The sequence below is a fragment of the Eumetopias jubatus genome, unplaced genomic scaffold, assembly GCF_037043125.1.
Source record: "Eumetopias jubatus isolate StellerSeaLion01/CBP00866 unplaced genomic scaffold, mEumJub1_p1.0 scaffold_10, whole genome shotgun sequence".
NCBI classification, from domain to species: domain Eukaryota; kingdom Metazoa; phylum Chordata; class Mammalia; order Carnivora; family Otariidae; genus Eumetopias; species Eumetopias jubatus.
Window position 1 is genome coordinate 126,283,864 of NW_028274816.1, and position 14,697 is coordinate 126,298,560.

The window sequence follows — 14,697 nt, forward strand, 5'->3', positions numbered from 1 at the left end:
TTTCTGTAAAAAATTTATAGGGTTCTTATATAATACAGTTTGATACTTTATAGTTTGGCCTACTAAGGCAAGTTAAAACAAACTTGGTATGTTTAATTCTTAACACTGAAGCATTGATTATATTTTTTTCTTTTCTTTTTTTTTTTAAAGATTTTATTTATTTATTTGAGAGATAGAGAGCATGAGAGGGAAGAGGTTCAGAGGGAGAAGCAGACTCCCTGCTGAGCAGGGAGCCCGATGTGGGACTCGATCCCGGGACTCCAGGATCATGACCTGAGCCGAAAGCAGTCGCTTAACCAACTGAGCCACCCAGGTGCCCTGATCATATTTTTTTGTATTGACTTTCTGCTTGAGACATAAGAGTGAGTCATTCATTAGTTCTCTGTTTTTGAATGAAGGGTTCCTCTCCTCCCCTGACAAAGCTAGATCTCTGTTTTTGAATGAAGGGTTCCTCTCCTCCCCTGACAAAGCTAGATCTCTGTAGTGAAAACAGTAATAATAGGGACTGGTTCCATGATAAGGATGAATTGAGTGTCCTAAAGCATATGAAAATTTGTTGTTAGACAAGTGAAGGAGTTTAATGGGTATGAGTAGATCCTTTTATCAGAAGATTTAGCCACCCATAACAAGTACTGTTGATCACAGTTTGTTGTACTACTGGACAGATTCCTAATGGTTACATTTTTAGTCTTGTTTTCTGATGCTGCTAAAAGAATGAAAGTATTATAGGTTTCATAGTACATTGCATTCAGTTTTTTCTGAACATAGAAAACTTTGGATTGGTAGCTAGCATTTTTTTTTAAGTTTTTTTTTTTCATTTAATCTCTACAACATGGGGCTCGAATTTACGACCCAAGATCAAGAGTTGTACACTCTTCTGACTGAACCAGCCGGGCACCCAGGTAGGTAGGTTTAAAAGCAAAATTCATACCATTTTTCTTTCTTTATCAATTCTCCTTGTGAGTAGAGGAAATAATCTAAATCAGTGATTTTCAAACAGAGGCATGTGTGCGGAGAAGGAAGAGACCTGTTTCGATAACTTTAAGGAAATACATTTCCAGATCTTCCATACCTACTCTTTCCTAAAATTGGTTGGCCTGAGAGAGATGCTAACTGCGGGGGTTCAATCACATGTCCTCTTTGCCTACTTGACTGAAGATAGGCATAGTTTTCTACCCACCTGAAGCTCACTATGGTATGTTGACTCAGTTTTACAAACTTCCAGGGCACCAAAACAAAAGGGACAATTTTACTTTAACAGTATCATAAAAGCATCACACCAAACTTCTCATTAAAAGGTATTTTCGGGGCACCTGGGTGGCTCAGTCAGTTGAGCTACGGACTCTTGATTTCGGCTCAGGTCATGATCTCAGGGTCATGAGATTAAGCCCCACATCGGCTCCACATTCAGCGGGGTGTCTGCTTGGGATTCTCTCTCCTTCTCTCTCTGCCCCTCCCCCCCATAATAAATAAATAAATCTTTTTAAAAAAACATTTTCAGGGGCACGTGGGTGGCTCAGTCAGTTAAGCATCTGGCTTCGGCTCAGGTCATGATCCCAGGGTCCTGGGATCAAGTCCCGCGTCAGGTTCCCTGCTCAGTGGGGAGTCTGCTTCTCACTCTGCTTCTGCCCTCCCCCCTGCTTGTGCTCTCTCTCTTATGCTCTCTCTCTCGAATAAATAAATAAAATCTTTAAAATAAATAAATAAATATATTTTCAGTAACTATTACCTGTTTATTAAAATTTATAATTTTGCCTTTCTGATAAATTTCATGCTAGTAGTTATTGTAATAATTCAATCTAAAAGACAAAAATTAGTACTTAGGGCATTAAGGTAATTGAAAATTAAGGAAAACTTAAGTACGTATACATACATATTATAGTTTGAAGTGTTACAGGATGGTCAGTGTAAGACTTTGAACCATATAAGTATATCACGTTCAAATAACAATTTGTGGATGAATTGGAATAGAAATATAAGTTCAAGTAGAAAAAGGGAAGATGTAAAATTCCTTGTTAAAGAAGAGTATATGTTCACACAAGTTTTAAATAGATGATTCCGGGAATTAAATCTATATTTTTATTTATTTGGGTACATCTAAAATAATAATGTAAGTTTTATTTAAAAGTATAAAAATTATACCATCCAGGAAATTACACTGTTTGCAACTATTTAAACTTAAGATGAAAACTTTTAGATACCAACTTAAAAATTGTAAAGCACTGCATAATTTTTCAAAAATTATTTTAGTACGAATAAACAAGTTTGAAGGTCATTGGCTTAGATAGCCCCCGGAGAGTCTAATCGATAATAGAGGCTTGCTTATTTATGATTGTTAATAAGTCAGATAAATAACAGATCCTTTTATACTATTAGTAAAGTGCTTTATTGCTTTGAGGCATGCCTGTAATGAATATTCCACTCTCCAAATTTAAATTTTCTTTAACTGGATAAAGATAGTGTTCTGAGGTCTGATATTTAATCCTTTAGTCTGTTTTGAGCCACATGACATCACCTTAAAAAAAGCAAACATATTAACTGAATCTGGAAGTAGCTCAGCTGCCAATAACATCAGGCTTATCTACAGATTAATGGCTGTTCTCTGTTATAGGGAACTGTAGCTTTGTATAGGTAGTTTTTTTTTTGTTATTGAGGAAAAGATCAAGACAACAAGATCTAAACCAGCTGCCTAGTTAAGATCACTCATTGACATTTGGTATTGGTAAAATAAATGTTAAGTTTAATACAGATAACAAATAATGCCTGTTTGTAGCACCTTGCAAAAGAAAATTCTTATTCATAACTCAGTTAATATCTTCATTTGCTTCTAGGTTTTTTTAGATGATTTAAAAAATAATTTCTAAAGTGAAACTTGAAACTGGTGAATAAAAACTTTCTGATATTCTAGAGTTAGGATAGCTTTTTTATATATTTTTTGTATTGCAAATAAAAGTTTAGTTTGCTACTATTCACATTGGTGGGTTCCTATGAGTTTAGAAATGTAGATTAGGTAGATACCACAACTCATAAGTTGCTTTCTGAGAGTAGTTTATTATTATAGACTCAGAGGAAATTTGCTTTACTTTTTTGAGATTTCATTAAGAAAAGGATAGCCTGTATATAGCTTTCTATTACTGATTTCTATGTAATGCCATCATGTCAAAGAATATACTTATATGATTTCAGTTCTTGTACATTTGTTAAGTTTGTTTTACAACCCAGGATATTGTCTGTCTTGATGAGTGTTCCATTTGTACTTGGAAAGAGTGTGTATGCTGCTCTTGTTGGGTGGGATGTGCTATAAATGTCATTTAGATCTAGTTGATGGTAGACTTGAATTGTAATGTTTTCTTAGTCAATTGACCCTTTTATCATTATGTAATATCCCTCTTTAACCCTGGTGCTTTTCCTTGTTCTCAAGTCTACTTTAGCTGATACTACTATAGCCCCTCCAATTTTGTTTTGTGTTCACATAGTATATCTTTTTCCCTTCTTTTACTTTTAACTTGCCTATACCATTATATTTAAAGGGAGTTTCTTGGGGTGCCTGGGTGGCTCAGTCAGTTAAGCATCTGCCTTCCGCTCAGGTCATGATCCCGGGGTCCTGGGATCAAGCCTTGCTCAACGGAGAGCCTGCTTCTCCCTCTCCCTCTGCCTGCTGCTCTGCCTACTTGTGCTCTCTCTTTCTTTCTAAATAAAATCTTAAAAAAAATAAAGTGAGTTTCTTATAGACAGCATGTAGTATGCAATAGTATGAATGAATCTCAGAAGCATTGTGCTGAGTGAAAGTAGCCTCATACAAAAGGCTTTACACTACATGATTTCATTTATATGACATTCTGGAGAAAGCAAAAATAAAGGCAAAGGAATTAGATTAGTGGTTGCCCAGAGCCTGGGAGCTGGGGGAAAGGAACTTTCTGGGATGATACAAATGTTCTGTATCTTGATTGTGGTGGGGCTTATATGAATGTTACATTATATACTATATACTTAAAAGGGATGACTTTCACAGTATATAAACTCTGACTCAATAAAACCGCATGCTGGTTAGAGAGATTGTCAGAATTGTTTTGAATCAGTTAACTCATACTTGAGTGTAGGGGAACTGAGAAACTGTATGTTTCAAAGAAGAATAAAGTTTAAAGTATCATGCAAAAAGATATATGCTGTTTTATAACCTTTTTGGTTATTATATGGTAAATATCATGCGCATAAATGTGTGTCCACAATACCTTAAATAGTTGCACAGTAGCCCATTTTATATAATTGTAAACTGATCCCCCATTTTTGGATAGTCAGGTTGTTTGCAGTTTTATTCTCCTTCAGTTTAAACACTGTAGTCCTCATCTTTGTAGCTAATCTTGGGATAAAGTCCTGGAAAAGAAATTTCTCTGTTAAGGTCATGCCAAAGATTTTATACCCATAATTATTAAATTATTACCCAGGAGTGTTCTATACTCCCTTATTTTATGTTTTTTTTTTTCCTTAGTCTCTTTTTAAAATTTTTAAGGTAGGGCGCCTGGGTGGCTCAGTTGGTTAAGCGACTGCCTTCGGCTCAGGTCATGATCCTGGAGTCCCGGGATCGAGTCCCGCATCGGGCTCCCTGCTCAGCGAGGAACCTGCTTCTCCCTCTGGCCCTCTCCCCTCTCATGTGCTCTCTCTCTCTCTCTCTCTCAAATAAATCTTTAAAAAAAATAAATTTTTAAGGTAGTTTTTTGATCAAAAAATATTTTACAGTTGTTACTAGTTAAATCTATCATTTTTTTTCCTTTTATGCTTTCATACTACTTTGCTGTCAAACTTAGAAAAGTTCTCCTCAAAAAAAAAAAAAGAAAGAAAGAAAGACAGAAAAAGAAAGGTTCTCCTCATCCTGAGAGTACAAAAATATTTATGTTGGCCTCCAGTTTTGCTTACGGTTTCATTTTTATATCAAATTCCATATGGATTTAAGAGTTTATTTGGTATGATATGAGGTAAAGCTCACCTGTATTTTTTGTCACATAGTTAACCAGTTGTTCATGTAACAATTACTCACTAATTCATCCCCCCTTGGTCTTAAATGTGTCTTTAATCATATTGCAAATGCTTTTACTTCTGTGCTTTCTACTTTGTTCTATTGGTCTGTTTATTTTGATATTAATTGCTCTGCTTTAGTAAGTACAGTTTTAGGACATTTCAATATGTGGCAGTGCAAGTCCCTGTTGTCATTCTTATTTTTTAATGTTTTCTTGGATATTCTCACCCATTTGTTTTTCCAAATTCTAGATCATTTTGTCCAGTTCCAATAAAAATCTGTTTTTCTGAGTAGTATTTGTAAATTAATTTCAGGGAAATTTAATATTTTTATAAGCCTCCTATCTAGAGGCATGAAATCTACATCCCTCAGTAAAATTTAATAATGTTAATTTATATTAGGCATTTTATTACATTTAATCCTATATGTGTTATAGGTTTTGTTGCTGAGATCTTTTTTTTTCTGTTATGTTTTCTGATTATTGCTGAAATATGGGAAAGGAATTAGTTTTTGTATTGTTTTTCTTTTTTTTTAAGATTTCATTTATTTATTTGACAGAGAGAGACACAGCTAGAGAGGGAACATAAGCAAGGGAAGTGGAAGAGGGAGAAGCAGGCCTCCCGCTGAGCAGGGAGCCCAATGCGGGGCTCCATCCCAGGACCCTGAGATCATGACCCAAGCGGAAGGCAACCGCCTAACGACTGAGCCACCCAGGCGCCCAGTATTGTTTTTCTGTAGTGTAGTCATCCTTTTATTTCCAATATTTACATGGCTTTCTGTTAAATAGGGTCTTATCAAAGGAAAATTTGGGGAATATATGCCAAGATTTAATGAATATTTTGTATTTGCACTAGATTCTATGCTGTGAAGCTATAATTAACTCCACAAAGCTGTGTTACAGTTAGGTACACTATTCACTGTCATATTTCCTCAAATCTATAGGACCTAAAAAAGAGTTTTGTCTCCATGAATCTGACCTTCAGTTTTAGATTGTTTGTAAAGTTATATGATAAAAAAAAAATCGCTACAGTGAGTGATCTGTGGGACTAGAGGCCACTGAATGTAATTTCTTCTCTTAAAGTCTTATTTTCAAAGACTTCTTCCTCTCTACCCCCACCCTGGGAGTATATTTCTATGTGTCATTGATTGGCACTGGGTAGTACTATTAAATTTAAGTCTAAAAAGTGGATTAGATAATAGTCCAAAATATTACTGTAAGCTTGGTCTTCTTGTTGCTCTTAGCTAGTGTTTCTTAAATTGCTACTGAAGTAAGACAATTAAGGGACAGACAAAAGAATGCCAGGACTCAAGCCTGGTGATTATAGTGTTGTAAGTAGTCTCCTTCACTGCCCTCTGGCATAATTAAAGTATGAGTTGGCCATGTTTGCAATTTAACACAGCTATTAAGTTTTCCATATGCAAAAAAACATATTAGCTCACACTTGCATTGCTCTGAAATTGTTATTTTTATGTGTTCTGTGTTCTGCTTCCTCACCAAGACTCTAGACTATGAATGAAGGTATGTCTCTTATTTATAAATCCCTATAATCTTAGTATAATGTCTTAAACACAATGACCATTATACTATGACCAATACAGTAGTAAAAATTGGAAAAGACTAATAAATATTATGTATGATGAACAGTATGTGTATGTCCACATGTTGTACATACAAGTGAGAGTTAACCAAAGATGATCATAGATGCCAGACCCAAAGTGAGTACCAAGATGCTGGACAATAAGAGAAAGCCAAAAAATGGATACCTTGCCTTCTAAGAAGAATGTTAAGACCAAGTTACTGGGCTTGTGGTGGTTATAAACTTGCATGTATTCTGGGAAGACAAAGTCTTTGACATCTCTAATAGATGTTCAGTGGGCATCTCAAATTTAATACATTCAAAACAGAAATCTTAATTACCTACTTAGTTTCATTCTTTCAGCAGATATTTACTGAAGAACTACTGTGTGCCAGATACTGTTCTGGTGCTTGGACTATCCATCAGTGGGTATAAAACAAATGTCTCAGCCCCTGTGTTGCTTATAATCTAGCAGAGAGAAATAGGCAGTAAATAATAAACTTAGTAGGTAAATTGTTAAGTACTGTAGAAAAAAGAAAAAGTACAAAAGGGTGAGTGGAATTATGAGTGTTGGTGGGATGGGCTTGAGGATAACGGTGGGGAGAAGCAAGTAGCAACTTTAAGTGGGGAAGTCAAGTTGAAATTGGAGCAAAGAGCTGGAGGTGAGGGAATTAGTCAAGCAGGGGTATCTGGGAGAAGGGCATACCAGGCAAAGGAGGAGCTAGAGCAAAGATCTGAAGTCAGGAGGTACCCAGTGTATCCAGTGAACTGCAGGGAGGCCATTGTAGCAGATGCAGAGCCAGTGATGGAGAGAGTACGAAAGAAGGTTAAAGGGAGAAGGGAAATGGTAGAAGACAAATCACGTAGGGCCTTAGGCCACTCTAAAGACTTTGGCTTTTAGTCTGAGTAAAAAAGAGAGCCATCATACAGAAGAGTAACATCTGACTTACATTTTAACAGAATTAATCTGGCATCTCTGTTGAGAAAAGAATATAGAAGGTTAAGGGCAGGTACAGGGAGAACTGTTAAGAGTGATTGAAGAAATCCAGGCAGAGAAAGGTTGGTGGCTTGTATGAGGGCAGCAGCCATGGAGGTGAGGAGAGATCTTTGGATTCTGGATTTTGAAGTTAGAGCTAGCATGATTTTCTGATGCTTTAGATTGGGATGTGACTCCAAAGGTTTTTGGCCTGAGCAGCTGGAAGGATGGAAGTGCCATCAGCCATGATAGGAGAGACTGCGGGTGGAGCAGGTTCAGAGCAGATGAAGATATGTTAAGTTTGTGATATTCAAGTAGAGATGTTCAATAGGCAAGTGGATGTACAAGTCTGGAGTCTGGGAAAGAGGTCTAGTAGAGATAGAAATTTGACAGTTGTCAGCCTGTAGATAATATTTAAACCATGAGACATCAAGGGAATAAGTAAGAGAAGAGGACCAAAGACAGAGCTTAGGCATGTCATAGCTTCTTCCTTTGTTCTCCTTTCAGATAGTTAATGGCACTACTATCTCCCTAGTTTCTCTAGCCAAAAATCTGGAAGTCATCCTTGATTCTGTGTCAACAAACCCTTTCTAAATCCAAATCTGCCTACTCCATGTCTGCTACCAACCTAGTCCAAGCCATCATTTTCTTCTAATTCTTCACTCTGCTTCACCTTTTACCCCCACCCCCAGTCATTCTCCACCTAGCAGTTAGAATGATCTTTTAAAAAGGCAATTCATAGGGCACCTGGGTGGCTCAGTTGGTTAAGTGTCCAACTTTTGATATCAGCTCAGGTCTTGATCCTCGGGGTCATGAGTTCAAGCCCTGCATTGGGCTCCATGTTGGGTGGGGAGTCTACTTTTTTTTTTTTTTTAAGGCAATTCAGATCATATCACACTTCTGTTCAAAACCCTCCAATGTCCTGGGTAGCAAGGAAAGCAATCAACAGAGTAAAAAAGCAGTCTATGGAAAATATTTGTGAACCATATATCTGATAAAGGGTTAATATTTAGAATATATAAAAAACTCCTACAACTCAACAAACAAACAAACAAACAAACCCACAAGTAATCTGATTAAAAATGGGCAAAGGACTTGACTAGACATTTCTTCAAAGAAAATATACAAAATGGCCAACAAGTATATGAAAAGCTGCTCAATATCACCAATCACCATGGAAAAGCAAATCATAACCTCAGTGACTTATCACCTTATACTCCTTTGGGATGGTCATTATCAAAAAACAAAACAAAACAAAATAGCAAGTGTTGGTAAGGATGTGGAGAATTTGGAACCCCTTGCCTGGTTGGTGGGAATATAAAAATAGTGCAGCTGCTGTAGGAAACAGTATGGAGCTTCCTCATTAGAAATAGAATTACCATATGATTCAGCAATCCTGCTTCTGAGTACAAATACAAAAGAATTGAAGCAGGATCTTAAAAAGATATTTGCACACCCGTGTTCACTGCAGCATTATTTACAGTTGCCAAGAGACAACCTAAATGTCCATTGACATTTGCATAAAGAAAATGTGGTACAGATGTACAGTGGAATATTACTCTGCCCAAAAAAGGAAGAAACCTATCTGATAAAGGACTGTTATCTAAAATACATGAAGAACTCTTAATTAAAACTCAACAATAAAAAAATAACCTGATTAAAAAGTGGGCCAAAGACCTTAACAGACACCTTACCAAGGAAGTTAACAGGTGGCTGCGGCGCCTGGGTGGCTCAGTCAGTTAAGCATCTGACTCTTGATTTTGGCTCAGGTCATGATCTCAGGGTTATGGGATTGAGCCCCACGTTGGGCTCTGCGCTCAGTGCAGAGTCTGCTTGTCCCTCGCCCTCTGCTCCTCCATCCACTTGATCCCTCTCTCTCTCTCTCTCAAATTAATAAATAAAATCTTTAAATAAAAAGAGTTATACAAGTGGCAAATAAACATGAAAAGATATGGGGCGCCTGGGTGGCTCAGTCAGTTAAGCATCTGCCTTCGGTTCAGGTTGTGATGCAGGGTCCTGCATGGAGCCCTGCATTGCATTGGGCTCCCTGCTCAGCAGGGAGTCTGCTTCTCCGTGTGCCCCTCCCCCCATTCGTGTGCGCTCTCTCTCTGTCTCAAATAAATCAATAAAATTTTCAAAAAAGAAAAGATGCTCCACATTGCATGTCATCAGGGAAATGCAAATTAAAGCAACAAGTTACCACTTCCCACCTACCAGAAGGGCCAAAATCCAGAACACTGACAACAAATGCTGACAAAGACATGAAGAAACAGGAACTCTCTTTCATTGGTGATAGGGGAATGCAAAATGCTACAACCACTTTGGAAAACAGTTTGGTGGTTTCTTAAAAAACCGAACATACTCTTACTATATGATCCAGCAACTGTGCTCCTTGGTATTTACCCAAAGGAGTTGAAAACTTATGTCCACACAGAAATCTGTAGACAGATGTTTATAGTGGCTTAATTCATAATTGTCAAAACTTGGAAGCAACCAGCACATCCTTCAGTAGGTAAACAGGTAAAATAAACGGTGGTACATCCAGACAGTGGCATATCATTCAGCACTAAAAAGAAAACTATCAAGTCATAAGACATGGAGGAACTTTAAATACCTATTACTAAATGAAAGAAACCAATCTGAAAAGGCTATATACTGTGATTATACTGTGATTCCAACTATATGACATTCTGGAAAAGGCCAAGCCATACGGAAATAGTAAAAAGATTAGTGGTTGCCAAAGGTTAGGGAAGGGGAGGGGTTAACAGGTGGGGCACAATGGACTTTAAGGGCAGTGAAACTACTCTATATGATACTGTAATGGTAGAAACATGGCACTATACATTTGTCAAAACCCATAGGATATACAATACCAAGAGTGAACCCTAATGTAATTTGTGGACTTTGGATGGTAAGAACATGTCAATAACGTAGGTTCATCAGTTATAACAAATGTACCACTCTGGTGCAGATGTTGATAATGAGGGAGCCCATGCTTGTATGAACCTTCTCAATTTTGCTATGAACCTAAAATTGCCTTAAAAAATAAAGTCTATTAAAAAAAATCAAGTGCCAGGAATGATAAGGTAATAAGCTTTCTACAGAATGAGTAAGTGGGCTTATATGGGTGTAGAAGTGGTGAAGGTAGTCGGCTGTGGATGCTTACTCCCCCTTTTACTTCCCACATTTTGAAAGGGTTTGTGGTGTCTCACCTTCTCCCCCTCCCCCATTTGTGTACCTGCACCACCCTATGTTTGGCCTTTCTGTTTGGCCTTTCTTTTTTCTCTTGCCACCTTCTTGAAAAGGGAAATACAGTTAGAATAGTAGGCACTTAATAATGCTTTGGCATGAACATCCTTCACAACTTTAAGATCATGTGTACCTTTCATGCTCACGCTGTCAAAAATCTTAACCTCTCTCTCTGTATCCTACTTCTCACATTTATAAAATGGGTGAAATAATACCTACCTTATACACTTGTTGTAAAGATTAAATGTTAATACTCTTAAAGCTCGTAGGACAGGTCTGGCATATGGCAAACACCCAAATGTAGAGCTGTTATCATTATTACTGTTGTTATTAACTGATGTATTTGTGCTCTTCATAACTGTTCATCCTATCAGTCAAATACATTTCCTTTATGTATATTCCTTTTCAGTGTATATTCCTTTAACCTTCCTTCTTAGTCTGCTCTGTAATCCAAGAGCCTTCCCCAATTTCAAACAATGTTATGAAAAGAAAATTTATAGATGCAGAGATGGCTGATTTCATTTTTTTGGTCTTTCTGAGAGTCAACTTATTTTTTCCTTTATGTTACAGGTGGTATGCAAGATTACAATTATGTATGGGCCAACTGTTTTGAGATCACATTAGAACTATCTTGTTGCAAGTACCCACCTGCTTCGCAGCTTCGACAAGAATGGGAGAACAATCGTGAGTCTTTGATCACATTGATTGAAAAGGTAAAAGTAGCTGACTGGAAGGTTGGGGAATAGAAATAGCAGATGATATAAGGGAGAAATTCAGTTGCATTGGAATAACAATCCTTAACAGTTCTCTTCCTCTGGAGGGCTTTCTCTGATTGTCTTAGAACACGTTATAGACTGAAATAATTAGCCAAACTTGTACTGTCAGGTTCTTACAATGTCATGTGATCATATTTGCTAGAGAGCCTTTGACCACTATATGAACCATGGATGTCAGTTTAATTTAAATATCAGACAGGGTAATATATGATTGAATATACCAGAAATTATTACTTAATGAGAAATTATTACTTGTTGAGAAAATTAGAAGTCTGGTTTGGAGGAGAGGGAATTTCAAAAGCATATTACTAGTCTACATGTCAGACACATATGACTTAAGTTTAAGGGTCAGTATTTTTTGTCTATATTTTCACTTGGAGGCATAGGAAAATAGAGAAGCAACCTTTTTTTTTTTTTTTTTTTAGAAATTCTAGCATCAATGCAGAGAGGTTATGCTCTCTTGCATTCCAAATTGTCTTTGAGCAGTCTACTTTGATTCATGTTTTTTTAGGTTCACATTGGAGTTAAAGGATTTGTTAAAGATTCAGTAACGGGATCTGGTTTAGAGAACGCAACCATCTCAGTGGCTGGTATTAATCATAATATCATAACAGGCAGATTTGGTGATTTCCACAGATTACTTGTTCCTGGAACTTACAACATTACAGCTGTTTCAACTGGGTAAGAATTTAGAATCTAAAAATATCAAGCCTCTATTTGTAGCTAAGACAGAAATATAGTCTAGGAAATGTTATTTACTGTATCTGGTTTTATTTTCCCTTGTTTTCTGATTTTTCCCTTTTATAGTGAAAAAATAGTATTGTGGAGTCTTTTGTGACATAGTTTAACAGTAGAACTGGATATGAAGCATAATTGTAAAATTGTGAGGAAGGACAGTTTTAAAAGCTTAAAAAGATGGTCAGCTGTGTAAAGCATTGCCTCAAAGCTAATTGAGTACAGAGTAGAAGAAACTCGGAGCTCTGGGAAAGACATTTTAAAAAGTTGTCTTAACATCAGCTTTCTAATATATGAAATGAGTGGTTTCTCACTTCCCCTGGACTCCTTTCTGGAAGCTCAGTTTGCTAAGGATTTAATTGAAAGTGTTTCATTTAATTTTGAACTTTCCTATTTACAAAAGTAGTTGGAATGTAAGTTTGAAAAGGCACAGCAAAGAATTGGATGGTTTATCCCTTCTTTGAGTATTGTAGCAATGGTTACAGTGGGTTAATGACCTCCATCTTTCATATTATTCTTTCCTTTGCATGTAATTTTTGGTAAGCATTCTAATGTGTGGAACTGAGACGAGGGTGAGAGAAATAGTTCTTTAAAGACTTAATCTGGGATTCTCTGAGATCATATCGTAAAAGTCTTGAATTTACCCATTTATCTTTATTTAGTTTGAGTTTTCATAGACCACTAAGTGTAAGAGTATGAAAAGGCTATTCTGCTTTTATAATGTTAAAGCATTGTGTGTTTGAATCTAACTCCAAGCCACCTACTTTTTCAAAAAAATTTTTTTCAGGTATATGCCACTGACAATTAATAATATAATAGTGAAAGAAGGACCAGCCACAAAGGTGAATTTTTCCCTTCGGCCAACAGTGGTTTCCGTAATCCCTGACACAACTGAGGTGGTAGTAACTGTTAGCACAGTTGCTCTGCTTAATAATCTTCCTGGAACACAATCCTTCCACCAGCCAATTCAGCCAAAGGACTTTCACCACCACCATTTCCCTGATATGGAAATCTTCCTGAGAAGGTTTGCCAATGAATATCCTAACATCACCCGGCTTTATTCATTAGGAAAATCAGTAGAGTCAAGAGAACTTTATGTAATGGAGATATCTGATAATCCAGGTGTCCATGAACCAGGTAATTAGCATGGTTTTATACAGAATTTCAGTAGTGCCTTTCAGAGCTATCTACCATATTTCTGTGTTTCATCTAGAAAGGTCACCTTAAGTGTGTATAACTGGAACAAAGAAAATGTAACCAGGGGCGCCTGGGTGGCTCAGTCAGTTAAGCTTCGGCTCAGGTCATGATCCCAGGGTCCTGGGATCGAGCCCTGCATCAGGTTCCCTGCTTGGTGGGAAGCCTGCTTCTCCCTCTCCCACTCCCCCTGCTTGTGTTCCTGCTCTCGCTATCTCTCTCTCTGTCAAATAAATAAATAAAATCTTAAAAAAAAAAAAGAAAATGTAACCAATCTTTTGCGAGAAAAAAAGAAAATCCATTTAATAATCCATATTAGGCACAGTATTTAATATACTGCATAGATTAGATTTTTTCTGCTAATAGTATTTTTATTTTCATATTATATGGCATGTGTGTGTGTGTGTGTGTGTGTGTGTGTGTGTGTGTGTGTGTGTATGCTTTGAGCCTGCTCAGACGTATATATTGTAAGGAAGCTGCTTTATAAGATACTTTTTCCTGCTTCTTTTGCCAAAGTATATCTTTTCTTAAATTTTTGGTTCAGGGTCTTATATATGTTGGGGAAAAAATAGAGTCCATGCTAAAATAAAAAGGAAAAAACTCTTCCATGTAATTATTTTGTTTTCAGGTGAACCAGAATTTAAGTACATTGGAAATATGCATGGAAATGAAGTGGTCGGACGAGAACTGCTATTGAACCTCATTGAATACCTTTGTAAGAACTTTGGAACAGACCCTGAAGTGACAGATTTAGTTCGCAGCACTAGAATTCACCTTATGCCATCCATGAATCCTGATGGGTATGAAAAGGCCCAGGAAGGTAAAGAATAGTTGTCTATTAATGCTTAACCTTTTTGATTATCATATAGCGTGATTATTTGGGAGTAGAAGAGAATTTGAACTGGTTGTTTCCTTGGAATTTATTATTTTGTTCTTATATAATTGTTCTGGCTTTTGTATTCTTATAAGATAGGCTAGTTCATTCAATAGTTATGATATCAAGTTTGTATTTAATGGAGTTCTTCACTTTGCTAATGGCTCTTATTTCCTAAAAAAATAATATAAGGTTTTAATAAATTTTTCCATTTTAACAATAATTTTAAAGAACTTAATTATTTGATTAATAATAAATTAACAAATAACTTAATAAAATACATTTGTGTAATTATTTTTTTA

At 36.5% G+C, this 14,697-nt stretch overlaps 1 protein-coding gene across 1 annotated transcript in view; it reads left to right on the plus strand.

Annotated features, from left to right (window-relative positions):
* CPD (carboxypeptidase D) overlaps window positions 1-14,697 on the plus strand; it is a 66,814-nt gene that overhangs the window by 12,149 nt on the left and 39,968 nt on the right. The window contains exons 3-6 of the mRNA XM_028109097.2: window positions 11,387-11,529; window positions 12,104-12,273; window positions 13,115-13,464; window positions 14,150-14,341. Coding sequence (XP_027964898.1) covers window positions 11,387-11,529; window positions 12,104-12,273; window positions 13,115-13,464; window positions 14,150-14,341 — 855 coding nt within the window. The remainder of the gene's footprint in view (window positions 1-11,386; window positions 11,530-12,103; window positions 12,274-13,114; window positions 13,465-14,149; window positions 14,342-14,697) is intronic.